This window comes from Malaclemys terrapin, chromosome 9 (assembly GCF_027887155.1).
Source record: "Malaclemys terrapin pileata isolate rMalTer1 chromosome 9, rMalTer1.hap1, whole genome shotgun sequence".
In the NCBI taxonomy this organism is placed as follows: domain Eukaryota; kingdom Metazoa; phylum Chordata; order Testudines; family Emydidae; genus Malaclemys; species Malaclemys terrapin.
The window spans coordinates 74,443,624-74,470,984 of record NC_071513.1 but is presented as its reverse complement, the minus strand read 5'-3'; the positions used below and the strand labels follow the sequence as shown (position 1 = coordinate 74,470,984).

The 27,361-nt window shown below is 36.4% G+C and overlaps 1 protein-coding gene across 1 annotated transcript in view; it reads right to left on the bottom strand.

Moving 5' to 3' along the window:
• Positions 1-184: 184 nt before the first annotated feature.
• The window catches only part of TRPC1 (transient receptor potential cation channel subfamily C member 1), a 39,782-nt gene continuing 12,605 nt past the window's right edge, over positions 185-27,361 (bottom strand). Inside the window, exons 6-13 of the mRNA XM_054039259.1 lie at positions 25,010-25,205; positions 23,236-23,572; positions 18,364-18,503; positions 13,925-14,068; positions 8,707-8,882; positions 6,690-6,891; positions 5,899-6,093; positions 185-3,635 (exon numbers count right to left, since the gene is read on the bottom strand). Of these exons, the coding sequence (XP_053895234.1) occupies positions 3,408-3,635; positions 5,899-6,093; positions 6,690-6,891; positions 8,707-8,882; positions 13,925-14,068; positions 18,364-18,503; positions 23,236-23,572; positions 25,010-25,205 (1,618 nt within the window). The 3' untranslated portion in view covers positions 185-3,407. The remainder of the gene's footprint in view (positions 3,636-5,898; positions 6,094-6,689; positions 6,892-8,706; positions 8,883-13,924; positions 14,069-18,363; positions 18,504-23,235; positions 23,573-25,009; positions 25,206-27,361) is intronic.

Sequence of the window (27,361 nt, the reverse complement as noted above, 5' to 3'; positions counted from 1 at the left end):
TCAAGACTATGGCTTGAAAGGAGTCTGTAACATCAACTCCATTCTTGTGGCAGTATGAGAGAAACAGGTGTGATTTAACAGTAAGCTGTCAAGTAAGAAACAATCAATCAATCTCTTTCTTAAAAGCTTGAGAGACAGAAGTCTGAAGAATATGACCAGATTGAATATGCATTACCCAGAAAGGTCATTTACTTGTCTCTACTTTATTTGTGCCCAAGGAGAAAGACATGAGGACCACAGCCACCTCCAAGTCCCAAATACAATGAACACACTAAAATGTATGTTGTGACTAAAGTACCATAGAGAATAAAACTCTGCTTTACAGGAACCTGAACCACACTTCTAGGTATATTTTATCCCATCTCAAGGCAGAGGGGTGGACTATGTGACATCTCTTTTTGCTAACATTTTTATGATTATAGACATGAAAATCTGAAGCAAAAGAAAACTAGATTTTTTCCCCCAACTCCAAAGAAATGCCTTTGCATAATATAGTTCTATAGTCTGTTGGGCAGGTAAAAGGAGAAAAGGCTTACAGACAGACAAATAAAGGGAATAATGTGGAAATATTAATAGATGGGTATCTATAGCTTCCAGCCAACTTCCTTAAATTCCTAGACTAACATATCTTGATGTGGTGTGTAATGCATTGGAAATGATAAGCTCGCTCCTAAATATTTGTTTCAAGTATATGTTTTTATTAATATCTAATACAACCATATTTTTCAAATTGTTTTTTCTTCCTTTCCTTTTTTGGAGTATATGACAAAACATATACAGTGCACAGCTTTTATGTTTGGATTATATACTAACACCACTCACCACCCAAGTTAAGAATTTGATCATCCTCTTGTCTTAGAACGTAGTCATTCAAATTAAAAAGCTGATGAACAATTCAGAATCTCTCTATAGAAGGAGATCAAAAGGCCTGATGTTTAAACCCCACTTGGGATATGCATAATTCCATAGTACAGAAAATATATTACTTTTACAAGAAATATTTTATAAGAACTTCCTCGAAAGGGGAAACACTGACAAAAGCCCCATCTCTCTATCAGCCCCAGGATCAGTTATGATTATAGGCCACTGTGGCTACCTGCGCCTTTTGGCCTTAAAACTCACTAATTATCTGATATCCAACCCAGACTGTTAGGAGAACACTGCCTCCACAGTATTACTGCCAAACAATCCTCTAACTGTCATAAATATAATGTGTTTTTTTTTTTCATATAAAAAAATACAGGAGTCTCACATTTTCTCAATTATAGTTTGTCAACTTGAATTATACACAAGCATATGAAGATATACTGTACCTTCTATCACAGAAAACTTAAAGCCCTTACTTTCCATTGTAAGCAGAATAAAACTCACAAATAATTATGATGTTCAATAATAATTCTGATACAAACATCTTACAGTTGGCAGCATTCAGGAAGAACATAAAATATCAAGATAAATTTAAAATAGGATATGAAAAAAATCTCTCACAGGGTACATCTAAACTGCAGCTGGGAGGGTGCTTCTCAACACAAGTAGCCAGACACATGCTAGCTCTGCTCAAGCTAGTGTGCTAGAAATAGCTGTGTAGCTGGGGTAGTGTGGGCAACAACTTGGGCTAGCTGCCTGAGTACAAACCTGCCTGGGCTCCCTAGATACATACTCGGATGGTTAGAAAAAGCCACACCCATGCTACCCGGAGCTACGCTGCTACTTTTAGCAAGTCTGTCTATTGTTACTCCTGGGGGACTTCTGCGCCACTGCGCAATACAGAATTTTGCAGAAATTCATGTTGTGCATGCAGAATTTCCTTCCCCCACCCAGAAATGGGTTGCAGTGCTGCTGGTTGCCACTAGGGGCCGCTGGACCCAGCAGAGCCCAGTTCTCACACATAGAAGACACTGCTGGGCGGAGGGGGAGGGAGCTAGAGAGTTCCCAGCAGCTTCCATTCCCTGAGAGAAGGAGATGGCAGTGAGCATCAGGCTGTTTCTCCCTGGATTCTAAGGAGTAAGGGGGCAGGTGTCTGGGCTGGGGGGAGCATCTTTGGGCTAAGGGGGGCCCTGCAGCTGGGCTCTGGGGGCAGAAGGGGGCAGAGAAACAGGAACTGGATTGTCATAGGGCTTTCTTTAAACTTTCTACTCTTGGGGGAAATTTTGTGTGTGTCTGTATTGTTACCGACATACCTGCTGATAGGTATTTTGAAATAAATTATCAAAATAATTGAAACTGGCGTTATTATGTAGTGTTATTTTGACAAATAAAATTAGCAGAATTTTAAAACGTGCGCAACATTTTAAATTTTTTGTTGCAGAAATTTTAATACTTTTTTGGTGCAGAATTTGCCCAGGAGTACTATTGTGCTGGAAAACATGTTCACAGCTGTGGTGTATACATACTCTAAAAGACAGCCTTCTGAATGCACATCTTCCAATGTCCAGGCATAGTGTATGTTCTTACATAGAAATAATTGTACAGTATTTCCATTTGTTTTAATGGACAAGAAATATTTAGCCTGGCAAACAAGTAACATTCATGCTCTAGACCGATATCTAATTCTTGTTAAAAAATACGTTTTCCTATGCCAAAGAACAACTCTGTGTAATCCAGATACACAAGGTTTTCTGAACACTACTCAAAATTAAGAGACTAATTTTAAAAAAAATTCCCAAATCCCAAGAGTTGCATATTGCAAATGTACACACAGGGTGCTACCTGAAAAATCTTAATATGTTTTTGAGAGGACATAACTATTTTAAATGGATCCATGAAAGTTCTGGAGATGGGTAGCTTACTTTGGCTCTATGTCCAGAGTTCAGCATGCACAGCACCCTGCAATTTTCAGGGAACAAATCACAAATTTCATTTCTCAGTGTTTTACAGTTGTTAATATTCAGTCAACAGCATCATGTACAAAACCATTTTCAGAGTCATGGAGTCTTTTGCAACCTACTTTAAATCATATACTGGTTAAATTTCTATTACGAAAGTACCAGGTATATTTTTAAGTATTGTTAAGATTTCCATCTTTTCCCACAACTTGAAAAAACAGTAACCAAGAGGGACATAACAGCAAATATAGGGGAAATAAATGCAACATGCCAGCTATGAAGACATGAAGCCCAACAGCTAATGTGACCTGTCAAAATCCATATTTTGGGGAACATTTATTGTAAAATGCTATATACATATTTTACATACTGTACATTACACACTTAAAGAGCTTAAAAGAATGACAGTTTTTGCATTCATTTCCACATCTTTTGAACTTAGGTGAAACTCATGCAAATACATTTTCAAATTTAAGGTTGTGCAAAAAATTTGCTTTTCTATTTGGTCTGGCAACAGACTTAGGCCAATACTTTCAACTGTGAGTACCTAAAGTTAGACATGTTCCTTTTAAAATCTGGACCTTAGTTTCTTGGATAAAACATAGCATATTTAGATGTCCGAAAGCCAAGCAGATCCCTCATTTCATTTCGGAATTTTGATAGATCTTGCCGCAGTTCATTGAGATTTTCCACAGTTGCTTGATCCATGCTTTGCATCTTTTGTCTCATGGAGGTTAAGTAACGATGGACTAAACAACACATCACCTTTTGGTAATTCTCATCCCTCTTTTGCTTCAGATTTCTCCATTCCTTTAAACAAATATACAGCTTTACTAAACAAAAGAGATTTATTTTAATGTGTTTATTTAATTTTTGAGCCCTGAAGCCTGTGTACAATTGCACAGACAGCATTACATATGTGCACACAAATTGGAAATCCATATGTACCAATTCTCAATTTGTGTACATGTATGTGACACTGTGTGCAGCCTTTTGAGATAAAAATGAGGCCTACAATGCCCAATTTGTGAAGCAGAAACAAAGGTCTTTTAATCTATCTGGCTTGGAAAAAGTTATACAGATGTACGAGATTTTCATCATCTAGTCATTAATAGTATTTCTGTACTTAAATGTATGTTCTGTACAGTCTTTCAATCTGGTTTGCTTGAAATATTTTTGGCTGCAAGAAGGAGCAGTAGCAATTAGTATACATAATTATAGGGTACATTAACTATGTTTATTTAAAGAAAATGTAAAACCAAAAAAAATTAAGAGACTCCAGTGTTCCTTTTTTGGTTATTTATTTTGACATGTCATGTGACATGTTTAAAATTAGTTGCCCCCCCCACCTTCAGCATATTCTAACTGCACCATTTTCAAAATTATTACAAATTTCAGCACTGAAGAAAAAAGTGTTAATAGGTTTTACATCAAGCAGCAGGGCCATTAAATATTTGATGAGCAGGTTTTGTTTTGTTGAAACATGAAAATTATGCCAGCCTTAATTAAAAACCTCAATTAAAATCTGAAATAATTTGTTTTGTTCCTGTTCTGTGCTGAGTTATATTTTGGATTCATAGACTAACAAGAGTTTAAGGCCAGAAGGAACCATTAGATCATCTGGTCTGATTTTCTCTATATCACAGGCCATTATATTTCACCCAGTTACCCCATCTTGAGTTTAATAACTTGTGTTTGGCTAAAGCATCTTATAGAAAGACATCCAATCTTTATTTGAAGACCTAATCCACCACTTCTCTTGGTAGTTCATTCTGAAGGTTAAGCACTTTCAAATTAGAAATGAGGAACACATTTTAAACAATGAATTTTCTGGCTTCAGCTTCCAGCCTTCACTGGTTCTTGTCATGCCTTTTCCTGCTAGATTAAATAAGCCTTTAGTATCCCATATTTTCTCCCTGTGAAGATACTTATATGCTGTAATCAAGTCAATCTTCTTTCTGAGAAACTACACAGACTGAGATCTTTAAATCTCTCATTGTTGTAGGGCATTTTCTCCAGCCTTGTAATCATTTTTATGGTGCTTGTCTGCACCCTCTTCAATATTTCAACATCCTTTTTAAATTGCAGGCACCAGAACTGTTACATGGTATTCTATTATTGATCTCACTGATCCCGTATCCACAGATAAAAATCACCTCCCTATGTCTGCTGACTACTTTCCTATTTATACATCCAAAGATCACATTAGCTGTTTTTTGTCACAGTATCACACTGGAGTTGCTTGTCCAACAGGACCCTTAAATCCTTTACATAATCATTGCATTCCAGAATTTACAGTCCCCTGTTCTACAGGTATGGCCTGCATTATTGGATGTATAACTTTGTATTGGCTGTATTTAAACACATTTTGTCTGAATGGGCCCAGGTTACCAAGCAATCCCAAATTGCTCTGTATGTCATCATTATTTACCACTCAACTAATCTTTGTGTCAGCCACCAATTTAATCAGCAGTGGATTATATTTACTTCCAGATCATTGACAAAAATGCTGAATAGCATCAGGCTTTTTACTGATCATTGCAGAACCCCACTAGATCCTCTTCCTCCCACCCCGCATTTGATAAGGATTCCCCACTGACAATGTTTTTTGAGCTCCATCAGGTAGCCACTTCTTATTTCATTTAATGTGGGCTCTGCAGATATTGTATAGTGCTAATTTTTAATCAGTGTGTCATGTGGTACTACATCAAAGATCTTACCTAAGTATATTACATTTACTCAGTTACTTTCATCAACTAAACTTATAATCTCTTCAAAGAATTACATCAGGTTTGTTCGATAAGAACTATTTTCCATAAAAATCATGTTGATGGGCAATTATATTCTTACTCTTTAATTCTTCATCAACTGAATCCCCTATCAGCTTAACCATTATTTTGAATATAACTAAGACTATACTTAGAATATATTATTGTGATTTATTTATGATACTACCCACAGCATGATAGGAACTTCCAGAGTAGACAACAAGATAAATTCTCTTAGGTTCATTTTAGCACGGAATATTTGTATGATTGTTAACATACACTTAACTTTCCAGACAATTTCTTACCTTTAGGCTATTCTGACGTTTGACTTTGCCAGTTGAAGTATGAGAGCCGATCCATTTACTAAGGCTGTTGAAGAGATAGCAGATAGTCTTGGGAGAGGGAATGACATTGAAAGGTGGAGGTAGTGTGCATTTATCATCAAAGTAGCTAAGCCAAAGCTTGGCACGAGCAAATTTCCATTCTTTGTCTTCATGATTCTAAAATATCAGAAATATTAAGATAACAGTGGTAAAATGAACAAGAGAGTCTGTAAAAAAATATGTTATGAGAATTTATGTTAGTAACTTTATGTGGTTTACATTTTCCAGTACCTTAAACACAAACAATGAATAAATTCACCAATATATGCTATGGCATAAAAAAAGTCAACTACTAGTGTGTATAACTCACATGTTAAATGCATTTAAAAAAAATATCTAAAATAACCAAAAGGTTCAATGAACTGACAAAAACTGATTCTATACTCAGCTGCCATTAGACTTCATCTTTAATTCCCACGTGTCCGCACTTAAAAAAATTGTAACACTACAATACTTTGATACAATTAAAACAGGGAAAATAAACAAGCCAAACATTCTTGTCTGATCTCTGCCATTCAGTTCATGACCCTATAAATACTTATGCATGTGAACTCATAGAAACTATTTGCGTGCATAAAGTTACTCATGTGTGCGTTTCCACAATCAGGCATTAGACTAGAATCCTCAGTGTAGAGACTAACTCTCTCTTGTACAGCACCAAGAACATTGCTGACACTTTGACTTAAAAAATAATACATAATTAATTTACTTACTGCTATCAGCTGAAAGCTTTTATGAAGCATTGCCACTAAGAGCTTGGTAAGGACAATCACAACCACTACGTTGTAGGTACCAACAATAACAGCGCCAACAAAAGACTGCAATTCTTCACCGTAGCTAAATCTAGTGACAAAAATTGCTACATGTGCTAGGGAGAATATGTACCAGAACAGAGCAAAGCAGGTGCCAATAAACCTACAAAAACAAAATAATCTATGGTTAGATCACATTAAAAAACCTTCACACAAATGTAAAACATTAACATGTGAATTCAATTATTCAGCATGAACTGCCAGCCTCATTCAATTATTACTAATTAAGGGCCAGACGGATACTATTATTTATGTTGAATAGTTCTTTACATCATAAGCAGTCCCACAAATCAGCAGGGCTATTTATAGAGTAAAGTGCTACAGATTTGTCAGTAAGGGTATCACAATCTGGCCCTAAGTGATGAGCTTTTCTTTCCATTTCAAATCATTACATTTCAAATAGTAGTTTTCCCTAAAATACTTTTTCTCAACCCTTCCCCTCCAAAAAAAAAAAAAAAAAAAAAAATAGACAATATCTAGATGCAACATTGGTTTAATCCAATGCCCAACACAGTGACTATAAAGACTCTGATTGACTTTACTGAATTTTGGATCAGGTCCTATACGAGTGAGGTTCAGTATTTAATGGTAACTGATCAACATAATAATGAAACACTACCACTGAAGAAGTTCTAGTTCTCCCAGAGAGACAGTCACCAAGTAATTCAACTTTATAATCTCAGTGGAGGCATATGAAACATTTTTATTATCTGCAGATCACTGAGTTTATAAGCCATACTGTAGTATATATCTTCAAGGCACCTTGATTTCAACATAATGCCCAGCTGCTGTGGAGACACTTCACAATATAAAAAATACAATGAACCTCAAATTTCTAATCACTACAGTTTAAACAGGTATAGTTTAGAAAAAAAAACAAACATTTTTGAGTCTTTATAGTTCATCTTGAAGTTGTTAATGTAGGAAGGAACATTTGAGTCAACCCACAGTGTGCAAATTTTCTGCTTATCAGAATTATGAAAAAATTGTCACTGTGCATACACAAATTTAATGTCTCTGTCATTCTACAATTTAAAAAATACCAAAGCACTCCAATTTATATTATTATTTTAACAGCCTTCAAAAAAATTTTAAAGACATCTTTAGCTGACTGAAATGGAAGAAAGTATCTGTAAATTGAAACTTTTCTATGTTTCTTCTTTTACAATTTTGTACTTACAAGCATAAAAACCAATTGTAGTAGGCAGCAATGTAGGTTAGCTAGTAGCTTTTCATCACTTGATATCCAAATACTAATCCAATAAGTAGAGCAAAGCTTGTGTTATGACAGTACTTGTTTGCTCAAGTTGGTGCTATTAACTCCTCACGTCATATGCATTAAATTTGTCTACCTCACTAAATAAATAACTAAATAAAAGCTAACCAAGGGTAGGTCTTGTAGGCAAATTTTTATCCCAGTACTAGTTTTAAATATCACAGAAAATGGAATTTCATAATGGATTGTTGGGAATCAAAATACTCCACAGACCGCCTGCACTGTAACAACAGCGTGCTAGTACTGTTGTATACTATAAGTGGAAATGCCCACATTATACCTTTTTTTTTAATTACAAGTGTGGACAGTAGGAAACAGTTTCTTAATTGTGTTAGGGAACGTCATTTTAACCTCAATAGGCTGAGTCTACACTGTTTTTTGTGAAATTCAAACCACTCACGTTGTACTGGTGAATAGACTTGATGCTTGTGTTTTTACCAGTGTGTTATCTATCCTTACTTAGAGACCTGCCAATACATTAATGTTCAGTTGATACCATTGGTGGAGCTGCAACTATGGTGAATCCAGGTCATAATTTTCCAGTATACATACACCACTCAGGTAAATATCCTGCAGAGTCAGTGTAAATGTCCTGCAGCAGATTTTTTAAATTAATATTTTATTTAACATTCTAAAACTCACGAATGGAATGTGTCATTGCTTTGCTGTTCACAGAAGATCCCTGCACAGTCCTTCTCTTCATTTACAGTAAATCCTTTGTCATACAGTTGGGTCAATCCAATTGTGAATGAGAACAAGACAAGAAGGAACATCCCTAGGAATTTTCCAAAGTCTTGCAACATCTGCCCCATTGAAATCTGTGGAACAGATTACCAATTTCCATTAACAATGAAATATTAATAATTTATCAATATTCCTTCACTCAGACCCTACCAGAAAAAATATTGTGAACCCTACATTTTTAAATTTAATGTCAATACCTTTGTATCAGAATTCAGGACTGTAGCCAAGAACAGACAATATCAGGTATATTTAGGAAATAGAGATGAAATGTAAGTATTTCTTAACATTGTAACACATAACCAACAGGCCTGTAAGATGTTAGGCTTAGACAAACAAGGCCTCAGGCCTAAAAACAGGTAGATTTGAGCAGCTGTCTGAGGAGTTACCCTGGATCACAAGAAGAAACAGTCACAGGAATACATGTGTTAAACTGCTAATATTTAGAAAATATATATTGCAATGTGCCAGATGAAGCTGCTTAGAGTTTTATGGGGATTTTTGCAGACATCGGGTGTCAGCAAGTTGTCCTGGTGACTGAGTAACATACATGTTAACAACTATAAGGGGAACTAACAAATTAACCTATGAAAAGTGGAGCATCCCAAAAGTAGTGGGGCGTGGAAGTTCAAATAAGGAAAAGGGGTTGAAACCTCCAGAAATATGTATGAACCCCAGTGAGTGTCAGCACAGCATATTATAAAAGTTGTATCTTGGCCTGCGTGTCTTAGGAGACGTTAGGATTATATCCACTGGAGATGATGGTGATGATGAAGATGTGGAGGAAGATAATGAGTGACACTTCAGGGTTCCCTAGCAAGAGGCAAAAATGAGTGATGCCAATCATAGAGCTAACACTTTGCACCCTTTCTTTTGTTGTATTTCAGTGTTTGTGGGACTGTAAACTTTATCTACTTCGTGGGTTTGTTAATAGAGGGACTTGTGATAAATTGCAGCTGTTTCTCATGTGCTTCGTCAATCTCTCATTCTAATGACATTGTTAATAATCTTTCTGATGCTGTAGCCACTTATTAGACTGAACCCTTATTGACTACGGTGGCCTAAGAAATTAATCAATAATCAATACACCAATCCATCAATTAGGCTACAGGATAATTAATGTGTTACAAAATACGTAAAACAAATGGTTTTCCTTAAACCAGTTAAATTGTTTTTCAGAAATCAGTTTAAGTTATTATAGGCAAAACAAAATGTTTAAGAAAAAATTTCAGGTACTAACAATGCAAATTACTGCCTTTCAATAAATGGTAAATCATTAATTTGCACACAATATCCTGCACTCATAATTTAATGCAGATGACAAAGTGCAAATGAGCAACAAACATCGGGGTGTGCTGCATCTGAACAATAATGCTAACGCCAATTTATCAAGTTCCTTTTAAGAGTAGATGTAGCATTTAATACGGACATCGAAGTCACCAAAACTGTAGGTAGCATAATTCAGTGTAGACCACAAAATACCATACCTACACCCATTGGTGGGGTACATTACTACTCCATAAAAAATATACAGCTAATTTAGATGCATGTCCCTAAGTTACCAATGTAAGTGCACCTAAAATAAAAGTCTGCAGTAGTTTAACTAAATCATTTTTCAAAACAAATTAAATTGGTATATTTTTCCAGTATAGATAAGGCCTACGTGCATTATTAGGTCTATGTAAAATGTATGACATTTAAACAAAAATACAGTATGAGCTGTTTCCCACATTTAAGTACTACAAAGTTATTCCACAATCTAATATTTACAGCACATATGATGGCCCTTACATCACGGGGTATGTGAGCTCTAAAACAGATTTAACCATGTAAAAATGTAACCCTAATCTCTGAGTCACTACGAATATACACGATAGATAGACACAACTGACTTCCTCCAGAAACTCCGCAACATTAACAACCTCCCTCAGAACACCATCCTTGCCTCCCTATACACCAATATAACCTCACAACGACAGAATCATTGTCTGCCTCAAATATCTACAATACAATGGACAGCACTCAGATATCCACCCCAAACTCATTGCTAAACTCATCCATTTTATCCTAACCCATAACAATTTTACATAACACACACACACTTTGTTCAAACCATGGAAACAGCCCTGGATACTAGGATGGCTCCCCAATATGCCAACCTCTTCACTGGCTACCTTAAGGAGAAATTTCTGGACAACTGTACTATGAAACCAAGGATGCCCCTGAGACACATCAATGATATTTTGATCCCCTGGACAGACGAACTAAACTCCTCATAGATTTCCACCATAACTTCAACAACCACCACACGTCCATTAAATTCTCTCTAGAACAGTCCTACACCAGCATCAACTTCCTGGAAACCACAATCAGGTGCAACAGTAGAACCCTACAGACAACTATATACAAGAAACCAACAGATCACAATACTTACCTTCACAGAAGTAACCACTCCAAACACACCAAGAAATTGGTTATCTACAGCCAGGCCTATTGATACCACAGAATATGCTCCAAGAAAAAAGTTAGAAACACACTTAAAACCGCCTTCACCAAACAAGGACACTCCACCAAAGAAGAATATTGCATCATGGAATGAACTACCCAAATATCCCAACAGAATCTGCTTCAATACAGAAATAAAACCCCTTCTGACCGCACATCCCCTAATTGTCACCTACCACCCCACTCTGGAACTTATGTGGAACATGGTTAACCAATTACAATCCACACAATGGAGACCACATCCTCAAAGAAATCTTTCCCAAGTCCCCCTCTTCTGGCCTTCAAACAACTCCCCAACCTCACCCTCAGAAGAAAGCTCCAGACCAGGACCCACCAACTCAAAGTTGCAACACGTCCAGCCATAACAACAGATTCAAAACATGCAGATACATCTCCACTGCTATGATGATCAATACCTTCCACAACACACCTTTCAAGATCCATGGGCTCTACACATGCCTATCACAACATGTGGTGTACCTCATCCACTGCACTAAATGCTCCAACAACAACTATATGGGTGAAAACAGACAATCCTTATGCTCACAAATGAACTCACACAGAAAAACGATAAAAGACAAAAACACCATAATCACCCGGGGGTGAACATTTTTCACAAAATGATCACTCCATATCTGATCTCTCAGTCTCCGCCCTCAAAAGAAACTTGCACAACACCTTCAAAAGACAAGCCTGCGAGCTTAAATTTATAACTTTGCTAGACAGTACAAATCATGGTCTTAATAAGCCATAATTCTAGTGTCTTTATTATGACAATCTATAGCCTACTAACCCCCGTTTTTGTCCTATGACTGCAGGGTGTTAACGGGCCACTTCACCTTGAATGATCCCTTAGAATATGTGTTAACTACTTATACTACATAATCTGTTCCAGTTTCTATTTAGCTGTGACACTCTGAGTACCTTTTCCAGACCTGATGAAGAGCTCTATGTAGCATAAAAGCTTTTCTCTATCACCAACAGAAGTCGGTCCAATAAAAAATATTATCTCACCCACCTTCTCTCTAATATCTGGGGACCAAAACAGCTATAATACTACGGAAAGACAGACAGACGGGCCATCATATGTGCTGCACTGTGGTCCACTGTGTTCTAAAGAAAGTGATTTTAGTTTTACTTCATGCAGCTTTCTTGTTTTGGGGGCATTATATATATTTTGGATCCAGAAATTAGTAGTACACTGCTATTTTATAGGATGTATACATCTTTGGACTATATGAAAAGTAAGGGATCTCTGTACCAAGCTGTGACCTAGGACAGAGAGTAAGAGCTGTCAGATTTAGTATTTCCTTAATTTTATAATTTTCATCCTTTCAAAACAAGTTACAAAACCCAGCAAAACAAAATTATGCCGCCAAAACATGAAAGCTGCATGGAAGTTTAAAAAAAAAAAAAAAAAAAAAGGCACTTTCTTCAGAGTAGGACCAGGCAACTAGTACACAGATCAGATACCTGTTATTCTAACTATAATCATATTATATCTTTCCAAGTGTTTATAATTTGTAAACAACTTGAAAGCTGAAAATGTTAGTATACAAAACCAAATTTTGTAAAAACCTCTTTTTAATATATCTAGTACTAATAAACTTATAACTGACTTTTTTCTTAAAATAGGTTTCATAGGCCAACACGTAAAATGATTCAGTACTTAAAAATATCTCTAACAGCTAACAGAACACAGTAGCTTCCCTTCATTTTTCTCTATTGGGGTGCCACACCATGTTTAATTACTACTATTTGAACTTGTGACCTACTTTTGGAAAATACTTTAAGAGTTGTTGCTCAAGTTGTACTGGTCAACAGTAATAACAAGATTCAGTGTGAAACTGAATAGGGTGACTGTTGACTATTTTTGTTTATTCAGAATTTTGACTTCACTACATAGCTGCCTAATAAAAATACATAAGAAAGATATAGTACATAAACAGGTACGTTAAACAGCAAACTTCTTTGAAATGTAGGAGATATGTTTATAGTACAAATACACTGAAATTAAAGTAATACTCTTACTTTAATATCAATATGTTAAGTAGCTGCCTGAAAGTATGTAAATGCTTTTTCATTGTGTGAGCACATGTGTGTGGGGAAGAAAAATGAGAAAAATAAAAAGAAAAGTGGCAAAATAACTGAGATACAGAACCATAGCTAGAGAGAGACACAAAGACAAGAGAAAAGAACAGTTTGAGAAGATTATAGAAAGAGGCAGTTAATGTTAATCGGCTATAAAACACAAATATTCTTTCTAAAGTAACTTCTATCTTGAATTTTTTAAAAAATTCAACATGTGAAATTTCTATTACTTTTCCTTTTCAGAGCACAATTAAGGGGCTACATTTTATTAGAGCCAAAATAAATCTGTTAAAAGAATGTTAGGTTGCAATCAAGCACTCCATAAAGTTCGGAAATCCCAGATTTGAATGCTCAAGCTTAATTTTGCCTCCCTCCCCCCGCCCCCACTTGTGTCCATCCTGTACCCTGAATGAGGGAGGGGAATATGGAAAAAATAGTATATGATCATGCAATTAAAGACTATATCATAATACATATGTACAAGTTCAAGTCTAGCATTTTCTCTGTCAGCAATATTATTTACCTGAAGTGGTCCTAGGATAGAACTGGTTGTATACATGAAGAAGAGTCTAAGGTAACTAAGAACATTAGCAAAAGCAAAGAGACCTTCTGCCACCAGTGTAGGATGGAATGCGTCCCAGTCCTTTCTATCAGCAAAATCATGGAACTAGAGTTTCAAAACAAAAAGCTGAAGTTACTTACATTATTTAAAAAAAAAAAAAAACTATCACAATTGTAATTCAAAGGTATTCTACAATAAATGATGAGTTTGCCTTCAGACAATGTATTCTATATAGCTAAAACAACACTTTATACAGATACAAGCCAGAGTGGTTAGTAGATAGAGCATTGAACTGGGAGTCAGGTGACTTAGGTTCAATTCAAGGCTCTGCCACTCACCTCTACTGTGGGCGCTTGGGAAAGTCACTTCTTCTCTGGGTGTTGTTTTCCTTCCTACTCTGTATTACCTATTTAGGTTGTAAACTCTTTGAAATAGGGACTCTCACTAAGTGCATGAACAGCACCTACCACACAGGGCCCTGATATAGGCACTACTGTAAAACAAATAACGATAAGTAAAAAAATACTGTAAAACACAGAACAAACCAACTTATGTAATGATGATAGACTTGCAGGTCTTAACCAATTTTGGAAGGGGAGAGGACTTAGAGATAATGGTTCCTTTAGAATGATGGATGTCTTATGAGTATACACACACTTCTACCCTTCACACATCTGATATCTGCCACTCTCAAGAGGTCACACTTGAGAAATCATAAGCAATAAGAAACAGATCAAAAGAGAGGGAGGGCAGGAGTGAGCATACATAATTTTGGCATTTATTATTTCATGGCAGGCCATAAGACTATGGTATGGCAGAAAGCTGCATCTGCAGATAGGAGCATGTCTGGCCCAAATGATAGCAATCCAGCCCAGGATCACTTATACTGAAAGATGATGGAATGTACCAGTGATCAAACAGCTGCCCTACAGATTTCTTTATGCTCTGTTTCCTTCTGTCCATGATGTTGAGAATGCTCTGACTGAATGAGCTTTTGAGTCTTGAGGAGGAATTTTGCCAGAAGAAAAGTAAGTAGTCTAATGGCCAATTTGATCTATCAGGAAGGTTTCTTTTATGACAGCCAAGCAGAGATAACAGCACATAGGTTTATTTCCAACCCCAAGATCTTCCTAGATAATACTTAAAAAACCTCAGCATAAGGACCTCAAAAGCAATGAAGAGTTTTGGGAGAGGTTCAGGTTTTGTTGAAAGGGATGATCACTCAGAATGGAGAGATCTGAATTCCACTTTTAATTACTGTCCATTGACCAAGGGTATAAATTTAGGATTAAATACTCCCCTCAATCCACAGTAAAACTCCCAATAGAACTTTCTGAAAATGTCCAAGGGTAAACTACGACTTTAATGTGTAACTGAATTGTTTTGTTATTATTTGTTCAATATCACATTCAGCACTCCATGGGACAATATATCAACTTTAAGATTATTACTATCTCTGACCTTTGTTTCCTACCCTTCGGCTTCATCCTTTTTTAGTTTCCTTTTTCTTCTGTCTTTGTCTCTCTCCAGTTTTCCCTCTGCATTTCTTTCCCTGTACCAATTCTCTTTTCAGAGCCTCATGGGCTTCAAACTCCCCTTTCCCATTATATCTAAGATACTGTTTTCCCTCCTACTCTGTCTTGTCTATTTAGATTGTAAACTCTGAAATAGGGACACTCACTATGTGCATGAATAACATACCACACCGGGCCTTGGTATAGGCCCTGATATAGGGCTGTAATATCTGAGCACCTCACAAACTAATATTTTTATCCTCATAACACTTCAGTGAGGTACAGAAGTGCTATTATCCCATTTTAAAGTTGAGGAACCAAGACATGGAGAGACTAAGCGACTTGACGAAGTCCACACAGGCAGTTTGTGGCAAAGTAAGAACTGAATCCAGATCTCCCAAGTCCCAGGCTAGCAACCTAAACACTGGACCACCCTACTGCTCGCTAAAAGAATTCCATCTTCTAAAAAATGATCAGCAATAAAATAACACAATTAATGCTGACATTACAGTGTTGCCACTGGGAAGTAGACTAAACATCCATGTACAACAGAAGGGTTGAAAAGAATGGTGGAACTGTATGGACTAGAAGTTTGTAGAGGGGCATCCCTCTTGAAAAGCTTTCCATAATTATCAGACTGAAATATCAGAGGACAAGGTTACAGAAATATTTCTGTATTTAGCAAATAAGAAAATGATCCTCATATTTCTTGTCAGAGGACTCTCTCTGAATGACTGCGATTTTACTTCTTTTTCCAACTCCTCGGGAAGGGCAGAAGCTGTTTGTGATTATAGTCTCATGTACCAATAATGATTGTCTGTTTAATGTTTCATTATCAGAAAGCACCAAGTATAATCATATGAGGCGTTACAATCCTGTAAGCTTTTTCTTCCCCGAGTATGGAATGAGGAAGCTGTTCAATATTTTTTATTTTCATCATTCAATTAGTGGTCCCTGCCTTATTTACTGCACACCATCCATGCCTGCAATGAATATAGAATTCATTTTCTAATGGTCTTTCCTAGTGTGCTCATCACCAAGTGCTTCACAAATATTTTAAGGTGCGTGCACAACTGATTGGAAAACTGTACTCAGAGAGTAGTTATCAGTTGTTCACAGTCAAACTGGAAGGGCATAACGAGTGGGGTCCAATGTTCTAGTCCCGGATCTATTCAATACCTTCATAAATGATTTGGAGAATGGCATACAGTACACTTATAAAGTCTGCAGATGATACCATGATGGGAGGGGTTGCAAGCACTATTGCCAGAGGTATTGAGCATTCACAGCTCTGATTGACTTCAGTTTCATTTATGAATGTTCAACACGTTTACAGGTCAGGCCCCAGCTATCTCAAGACGGCTACACAGAAAATGAGGAACACAGGATTAGAGGCCACCTGTCAGAAATTTGGTTTAAGTGACTTGTTGAGCAACACATAAGATTGTGGCAGGGGGAAGGACAGAATTCAGTTTTCTTAGGTGGCATTCACCTTACCACCAAGCCAAGCCTTTCTCTTCATGCAGTCTGTTACCTTATTCTCCGCACACCTTACAGAGCAAATGAGTTATGGATCCTTCAAACAGCCTCAATGATTATACAATCCTGATTCACTCCCTGAACACCATCTATCCTGTACACTAAATGAGGCTGCGATCCCATGGAAAAAAAATAGTACATGACCATGTAACAAAAGACTGTTTCATAATGTACACACCTGCCAGGTGGATTAAGGAATGAAGGCTGAAGTGGCAACCTGCATTCTGGCATTTCCTAACATCTGAATACTTGATTTTTCAATCTTAATGAGGTTTGTTAAATGTAGTTTTTTTTGTATGTAATTTCCTAGACTTTTTTTTTTTTTTTTAAAAGGAAAGGGTAAAAACAAATTCTGTCATGTGCCACTGAAGAAACTTATAATGCCTCATCATCACTTAGGTTTGAACCTTGAATTTTCAACATTATTGCACACCTTGAAGTACAAGATAACTAAATTAGCTGGCCGCAGGAGAAGGCTGTTTTCCCAGCAGGGGAATGACCACCAAACCTATTTGCTGGATCTGGGCAAGTAGTCAGGGACAGCCTGGCACGCTCTGCCTCCCCTGCCAGGAAACAGAAGTTTCCTTCCCATTTGATTTCCCCACCCACGGAGAGGGGAGATGAAACATGTGCTAGGTTCAGAGGATGCCTGACCAGGTTCTCTTCCTTCTCATTTGCCAGAGCGGAGATCTGCTATAAAGTTCCCATTCCAGTGTCTGCTGCTGCTGCATTAGCCCAGACTGAGACTATTCACGTTCAGTTATTTCTGCAAGTTGACAAAACTTTGCTTATGATGTAACCAACAGAAAGGCAATGGCGATTTTCAAAGGTTATACACCTCAGTCAACAGATTTAATGGAGAAAAGAAAAGGCACTTTTCTGGCCTGAGGGCTTTCTCCCTGCTGAATTTAAAAGGCCTGCTGCATACAACTGAGGTGTTAGAGTTTAAAAAAAAAAAATGTTCTATAATAGAAAGTGTTCAGCAACCTTAATATAGGTCAATACTAGTTCTCTCTAAAAAGCTAAAGAATCAGGGTAGCTGACGTGCCAGTTTCAGACAGGGGTATATGCATAAGTTCATACCCTATTTCTGGAGTTTAAGCAAATGCAACAAAACATCCTTACATCTAGCAAAACTATAATTTCAAAATAGAAACTGTTGCTAGCCCCTCATGTGCTTATGTTCTGCATCAGTGTTAAATATGTGCAGACCAAGATGAGACTATGGCCTTAAGTATTTAGGACTGCAGAATTATTTTTCCTAAGCCCTTGTCAAAATAAAAAAAATTCTGTATTTCCCCCCAATCAGCCCCAGTTGGGCTTGAGATCTGAGTTGTGGATATTCACCTTGTTATGAGCAACTACTTTGAGAGCAAAAGTTGCCAAATACAGGGAATTCATGACAAAACTAAGCTGATTACGAGATTCTTCTAAAAAGTCTTCCAGGCCTTCATACCAAAGTCTTTTGACATCTGACCACACCATTCCTGGTGGAGAGAAAAAGAAAACAAAAAGATGTCATTGTATTATACTGTATAGGCTTTCTACTAGTTCTAGTGTGTGCCAGATGGGTGGTTTGTTTTGCTTTTAAACTAAAATAAGGGCACCTACTTCTTTTTGAAGTGTTTTAGTGAGGAGGAGGAAAGGGGACATTTTGTACATCTATCTGAATAGTATTGAGTTTTGTCCTCCCTTTGTCCAGACACAAAATCTTGTCAACTATGTGTCACTCATAGAATTACTCATGGAGCATGGAACATATCTTTAGTGCACAGTCTCTACTGTTATACTGGAGGCTGGTTTAAGTATGCTAGGTCTATTGTTTTTCCTTAAAGAGGCTTCTTTCCACCTGTGGATTAAATCATTATCACTCCTAATCTTACTAGAAATTTCTCTGGATTTTACAATTTATTAGGGCTGTCAAGCGATTAAAAAAATTAATCAGGATTAATCGCACTGTTAAACAATAACAGAATACCATTTATTTAAATATTTTTGGATGTTTTCTACATTTTCAAATATATTGATTTCAATTACAACACAGAATACAAAGTGCACAGTGCTCACTTTCTATTTATTTTTTATTACAAGTATTTGCACTGTAAAAAAAAAGAAATAGTATTTTTCAATTCACCTAGTACAAGTACTATTTATTTATTTTTATTTATTTACTATAGTGCAATCTCTTTATCATGAAAGTTGACTTTACAAATGTAGAATTATGTCCAAAAAACCTGCATTCAAAAATAAAACAAATGTAAAATTTTAGAGCCTGCAAGTCCACTCAGTCCTACTTCAGCCAATCGCTCAGACAAACAAATCTGGTTACAATTTGCAGAAGATAATGCTCCCCACTTCTTGTTTATGTCACCTGAAAGCGAGAACAGGCGTTCACATGGCACTGCTGTAGCCAACGCTGCAAGATATTTATGTGCCAGATGCGCAAAAGAATCCCTTCATACTTCAACCACCATTCCAGAGAACATTTTAATGACAGGTTCTGCTTGATAACGATCCAAAACAGAGCGGACCAACGCATGTCCATTTTCATTATCTGAGTCAGATGCCACCAGCAGAAGGTTGATTTTCTTTTTGGGGGGTTTGGGTTCTGTGGTTTCCGTATTGGAGTGTTGCTCTTTTAAAGTCTTCTGAAAGCATGCTCCACACCTCGTCCCTCTCAGATTATGGATGGCACTTCAGATTCTTAAACTTTGGGTTGAGTGCTGTAGATTTTTTTTGTTACATAACTGCACTCAAAAACAAAACAATGCAAAACTTTAGAGCCTATAAGTCCACTCATTCCTACTTATTGTTCAGCCAATCACTAAGACAAATAAGTTTGTTTACATTTACAGGAGATAATGCTGCCCACTTCTTATTTACAATGTCCCCAGAAAGTGAGAACAGGCATTCACATGGGACTTTTGTAGCCAGCATTGCAAGGTATTTACGTGCCATATATGCTACACATTTGTATGCCCCTTCATGCTTCGGCCACCATTCCAAAGGACATGCTTCCATGCTGATGACGCTTGTTAAAAAAATAACACATTAATTAAATTTGTGACTGAACTCCTTAGGGGAGAATTGTATGTCTCCGGCTCTATTTTACTCACATTCTGCCATATATTTCATGTTATAGTAATCTCGGATAATGACTCAGCACATGTTCATTTTAAGAACACATTTGCGGCAGATTTGACAAAATACAAAGAAGGTACCAATGTGAGATTTCTAAAGATAGCTACAGCACTCGACCCAAAGTTTAAGAATCTGAAGTGCTTTCCAAAATCTGAGAGGGACGAGGTCTGGAGCATGCTTTCAAACGTCTTAAAAGAGCAACACTCCGATGAGGAAGATACAGAACCCGAACCACCAAAAACAGAAAGTCAACCTTCTGCTCGTGGCATCTGACTCTGATGATGAAAATGAACATGCGTCGGACCACAGTGCTCTGGACTGTTATCGAGCAGAACCTGTAATCAGCATGGATGCATGTCCTCCGGAATGATGGTTTAAGCAAGAAGGAACATATGAATCTTTAGCGCATCCGGTATGTAAATATCTTGCAACGCTGGCTACAACAGTGCCATGAGAACACCTGTTCTCACTTTCAGGTGACATTGTGAACAAGAAGTAGGCAGCATTATCTCCTTTAAATGTAAACAAACTTATTTGTCTAAGCGACTGGCTGAACAAGAAATAGGACTGAGTGGACTAGTAGATTCTAAAGTTTTACATTGTTTTATTTTTGAATGCAGTTTTTTTTGTACATCACTCTACATTTGTAAGTTCAACTTTCATGATAAAGAGATTGCACTACAGTATTTGTATTAGGTGAATTGAAAAATACTATTTCTTTTGTTTTTTTACAGTTTAAATATATGTAATAAAAATAAATATAAAGTGAGCACTGTACACTTTGTATTCTGTGTTATAATTGAAATGAATATACACCTCTACCTCGATATAACACTGTCCCCAGGAACCAAAAAATCTTACCGCGTTATAGCTGGAACCGCGTTATATCGAACTTGCTTTGATCCACTGGAGTGCGCAGCCCTGCCCCCCCGGAGGACTGCTTTACCGCCTTATATCCAAATTTGTGTTATATCGGGTCGCGTTATATCGGGGTAGTGGTGTATTTGAAAATGTAGGAAACATTCAAAACTATTTAAATAAATGGTATTCCATTATTGTTTAACAGTGCAATTAATCGCGATTAATTTTTTAATCGCTTGACAGGCCTAATACATACCTATACTATCACCAATCCACAATGTGATATTACTTGCTGGTACTTTTGAGTAAATACGGTTTAAAAAATACTTATGAATTATTGAACAGTTTTTAGATTTCTAGACATTCAACATAATCACCTCAGAAAGTATATCTTTTTAAAAGTAATAGAATCAATTTAGACACAAGCTGTAAACTTTGAAACACTAGTATTTTACAAACTTCCAATCAAACAAATGAGGATATAGATTACATGTCTGTCTATAGCGTTTTAAGTATTAACATATGTTAAGGCTGTTAGAATTTGGTTCTCAAAGTCCTAGAGATTTCAACTTTAAAAGAAAACCATTAAAAGGGCTGACAAATTCATAAAACAGAACAGTGCAAGTTTTGGGACCTACTCTACTCAAAAGCAGTATATGTGCTCCCTCTACTGGTTCTGCACCAACCACAATTAACTTGCAAATATGCTTCTCTGGGATGTGTTGATATTATCAATGATATTGTTATATAAAAAGGAAGTACATATAATGGAGACAAATTTAAAATACCATTAGAAAACAAAAGGAGAAAGAGGAAAATCAATGATTTTCATATACCAAATAAGAGGATTTTACATAAAAGACTAAAATCAAATATCTTTCTTCTTAAGCCATTTTCCAGTTCTGCAGTGGCTCTACCTTTTATCTGAAATTGAACTAAAAATCAAACATAGCAGAACTGGAAATGCAAGGCCAAGTTACCAATCTTTTTCTATACTGTCACACAGGAAACTGGGTTCAATTGGTGGTCTCCTCCTCCCTGGATTGTAGGGGACTAGACTGCTGTGGAGGTTTCCTATTTAAAACTTAGAAGGAAGAGATTTTGCACTGCTCAGCAGCAAACACTTGGACCAAATTCCATCCTATTTTTTTTTTTTTAAAGCTGCATCAATAAAGGGCCTTGAACAGGGAAACTATAGGTAAATCCTCAAGGCTCCAGTGATCCACAACTCATACAGTAACAAAATCAATTTGAAATAGAAGAAAACACAGTATAGGAGTTTTTTGAGCTGAAATAATTACATATTTACTCCAAGAATCTGTAAATATTTCAACCCAGATAAATTTTATCAACTTGCATAAAGTGCATGAAAAGTTTTAACTGAATGTGTTTTTCCAAGAAGCTTAATATGATCTTTTAAATTACATTTTCTCTACCTTTTGAAACTTTTAACTACCAATACTGAAATTCTATCAAATATCAGCCTAATTTCAAACCTTGCCCCAAGTCACGAGAGAACCAAGATCACTTTAAAAATTCCAAACGAAAGCTACATTTTTGTAAAAAAACGAGAAAAAGAAAAGCAGGACTTAGCAGAAATTAAACAGCTGCTTTGTAGGCGGCTGACCAAAAAAACCTATTGGCTCACAATGGCTGAACAGCTGACATAACAAACAAAACGACCCAGTCATGAAAAGGGTGTTGAAAATTAAGATGAACTCTGAACTCTTAATTTTCAATTTGGCATCAATGAAAAAAATCACTAGCAATCTCTCACTATCTCTTATGGAGGGAGTAATTAATCATATCAGGAACACATGTGCTTACTTTTTTTGTCATTATTTAAAATAGTCCCACAACTTAGTTAAAATACATAGTTCTCACATTATCATCTTAATATCCCAAACCATATCCCACATGATCATTCTTGCCTGAGACAGCAGCACTCTACCAAACCTTCCAAAATAGCATTCCTGGTCACTCCCTCTGGCAGGGAGCTCTATGAAGTGTTACTTTCTTTGACTACTAAGAATTGCTACAACATTAGATCATAAGTATGTCACTTCCTTCACCCTTTATCCTCCAGCCAGCCAAGGGATGCCAAGCATTGATGGGAATTCTCATTTCCTACAGAGTAGCACACAACATTATTGCTGGATCAATGAAATGGCCAATGTCAGAACCTTTTGTCTAACTTTTTATCCATCTGATACTTACCAATAAGCCATATTATCAGAAGATAGTCTATTCTCTCAAGTGCTGGCCCCATTGTATTCTTCTTATCCTCATTGTAGACCAGTGAATACAAGTTAAGTAATAGCAGGAATGTGAAATATGAAGCTCCATGAATAATAAACTTCATAAAAGGAGTGTGAATTATTCGACCTACTCGAGATTTAGGGGCCAATAAGTAACAGAGAGACAGAACTGGCCAAAAGATGCCAACTGTCAAAACAGTCAAAATCTTCTTACACGTGTGCTTGCGTCGGTAGCCTGCCATTTGTCCAAACCACACAGTGTTGAGAAACTGCTGGCAGTTAGACTGGGCAACAAACTGGGGAAAAAAACAAGCCCTGATTAAGGTAACCATTATTAAAAATCTATATTCAAGCCATTATAAGTCAGTTATAGATCATACGGTATTACACATTTTCTGCTAAGCAAGTAGAAATCATTATCTTGAAAGAATAATTTTAAAATGTTACTTTTTAAAATGTTAATATGGAGACAAAAGGAAAATATTAGTAAGATAATCACAAATATGAATTATTTTCACCTCCTTTCCCACCCACAAGTTTAGAACATGGATTCCACAGCACTAGCTTTTTTTATGGATATCAAGAATAGATCTCTTGAGAGGCCAGGATAACAGTAAAATTAAGAATGATTTAAGTGTTCCTTTTTTTTATCATTTAGAAAACTGTTATACAGACCTAAAAGCCATGCCATTTTCCAAAACTTGCTGCTTCCTATGGGACTGATTCTGTGAGGTACTATGTGCCCCCAAAGTCCACTAACATCATTGTGTTGTGCATTGTGTTGTCTTTGCCATTAATAGGAATTAAGGACCCTCAATGCCTTACAGAATCAGGGCTAAAATGACCAAGTAATCCTATACCAGTCAGATCTACCTTTTGATTTTTATGGCTCTAATTCAGCAAAGAACTTAAGCTGTCACTTAAAGTTAACCTTGTTTTTAAGTGCTTTGCTAAATCAGGGCCCACACAAGCAGGAACTTTCAGTCTGAAATATTACGTAGATCAACGGATTTAAACAAAAATTCTGTTAGAAAAGTACGTGTGTCAGAAACTGTTTGTATTTCAGTATAGTTTGAAGTTTAATTTCAAGATGAATAGATAAAATAATTCCTCCTTCACAACCATAATAGTTCAGAAAGCCTATCATGAAAAATTCTCACTATAACAAACCTGCCAGCAATAAAATATTTATTTATGAGGGAGGGAGAGAGGGATGGATGGATCTTTTCTCATACCACACAGGAAAAAAAGATGCTATATTTCATCTAATCACAGTGGTAAAAAAGGTATGATCAAAAACTGAAGTGCATCTGAAATACTTTTTGTATGTTTGCTTAACAGTTATCTGTGACACATAATAGTCGTCCAGTCTCTTGTGGGTTGTAATACTTTGGTCTAATTGTTAGGTTTAGTGGGCAGTGCTGGGTGATGGTGGTGGCGACATCTGATATACAGGAGGTCAGATCAGATTATTTGGTGTCCCTTCTGGCCTTAAACTCAATGACACTGTGGCTGCAAGTTGGCAAATTCACTCACTGTAGCTAGTTTTGGGGTTGTTTTTTTTATACGACCTGTCAAATTTTTCTTATTTTGCCAATCTGTAAATTTTGATACCTTTGAAGGAAATATTGTTTAATCAGTTTGTGTGTGTACAGTGAAATCTATATTTACTGACAAAAAACTAATCCTTTCAAGCCTATCTATAATAAATTAATAGAGAAAGACCGAAATACCTCCTTTTGGTTATACTTGATAGCAAGTTTTAGGCGACTCAAATTCATCCTCTCTTCTAACAATCCTCGTTTGTCCACATGCTCATCACTAGCTGTATGGTTTAGGATAACTTCCAGCTCCCGTGAGTTCCGTGCCTGTGCAAGTAAATCTTTAGCAAAGGTTTTGCATTGCTGGGCTAGTTCCTCATAATCATTTCTAGAAAATACAAAAGTAGCAGATATTAATGTATCTCTGACTCAGACTTCAATATACACATTAATTATCTCTCTTAATTGGGGGGATGGAAAGTTATGCTTAACAAAACTGGAGTTATATGAATCTGTTATATAAAATTAGGGCACAACAGCACTTTCTAGAGCCATTCACAGTGAAGTCAGGTCTATGCAAGTTTCCAGTGTGACAACGTACTTCAAGTCTGTGTGCACCATCCTTTGTATCCTAATCTTACGGATCTATGGAGGTGAAATTACTAAACAGAGCTGTAATCTAATAAGTTACAAGTAAAAAGAAGGCAAATATTAAGAGTTTCAATTTCCACAGGTTAAAATGTACACTTCCCAGTCTCCCTCACAAAAATTTACTAACAGTCACAATCTTCTTACGATAGTTCACGGCATGGGAAAAGGTTGACCATTTCTTATGTACGGTAATTTCTTATCTTATGATAATTCACAGCATGGGAAAAAGTTGACCATTTCTTATGTAGGAATTTTTTTAAATCTCACCAGTTCACAGTTAAGTCTATTTGTTGGAACTGATTTATTAAATTTATAGAATTATAGATACAGAGAAAAAAAAAATCACACTTTCTGCTGGTTTCACCAGGGAATGTGATATACTTCAATACAAGTTATCTTCACATAAGAGCAAGAGCTGAACCCACACTGAGAGAGAATAATGCCCAAACGAAGAAACTAGATTTAGGAAATTGATATTTTGCCTTGGACAAGAAAAGTATATCTACATGAGATTAGGAAATGATGGCTAAGATAGATACATTTCTGCGACCCTTTTTAATTACAGGGAATATAAAGAAAGCAAGTTGTAGTTTAATGGATGTGAACATGCAGAGAGAAAGCTAACAGAACTATAAGTGGATCTTTCAAATTATCATCTGATCCTTTATGAATACAATATTGAAGTATTTGTGTCTGAGGGAGATGGGGAGACAGGACAGAGAGAAACCTTGAAACAAAATTTTTAAATTGGTTCCATTTGTATCCTTGTTCAAAGATTTCACTTTTTTCCTTCAACCATTTTATTTTTTAAAAACTGTGACTAAGATGCAACAAAAATGCAGTGGTTGTAATACGGATACAGAGACTCAAGACTGTGTGCTCAGATAAGCATTTCTGAAGAGAATTAGGAAGAGCCATGTGACTCACGCAACAATTCAAATGTAAAGCTTAACCTTTTTTTACTACAATATAACTTTTACAAAATTTCTGATGCGGTTATTACTAGCCATTCCAATGCATGAAAGATTTTTTTTTTTAATTAACCTAATAATGGTAAATAAGTAGCTTTTTTCAGAGCAGCTTTGTATTTTAAAAATACACTGATGTGTTTAAAATAGTGGTTTAATGTATTATCCTTATAAAAAGGAGTGTTTCTAAAGAGATCTCCATTTACAACAGAAAGCAAAAATTAGATACAAGTTAATCTATTATATGAGAAATATACTCCTACTACTGGTCACAACATACACTGGAGGTTGTATTATTGAAACAGATCTTATAGCAGAATAGAGTATTAAGATATTGGGGCTGTAACTTCAGTATGAAAAGCAATGTCAGGGCACAGCCTAAACTTGTTTAATCAGCTAAGACTACTACAATATTAAAAATAATATTGTGATTTTTTGGTATGTCTTGATTTTTTAACTTCCACCTCCTCCCACAGATAGGCAATTAGCATCGCCAACTCTCCCAAATGTATAGTAAGGTGATTTTGGCCGCTGCTGCAGGAGTTCTCAGTTCCACATTTTCCTGCCCCCTCCCAATGCCAAATCAATTCTGTCCCCCAAGTTCCCACATCATATCAATTCTCGGCCCCCCATCTCAGATCTGCTCCTCCTGCAGCTCCAGGGGGTCTTCAGGGTCTTTACAGTTTTTCCTTATTAGAATAAGCCTGTGCTTTAAGTCTTAATGGTCTTATAAACGAACATCTAACAGCAGTTCTTTAGCTTGCATCATTTTATTCCCTTCTCTTTACAAAAGGCTAAATCCAACCTCTATATGAATACTTTAAATAGAAGTGGTAATTAACAGTTGCCAAATATTTTGAAATTTTTAACGGGAAAAAAGCCTGCTTAGTTTAACACAAAATCATGCGGATTGTTAGTTTATAAT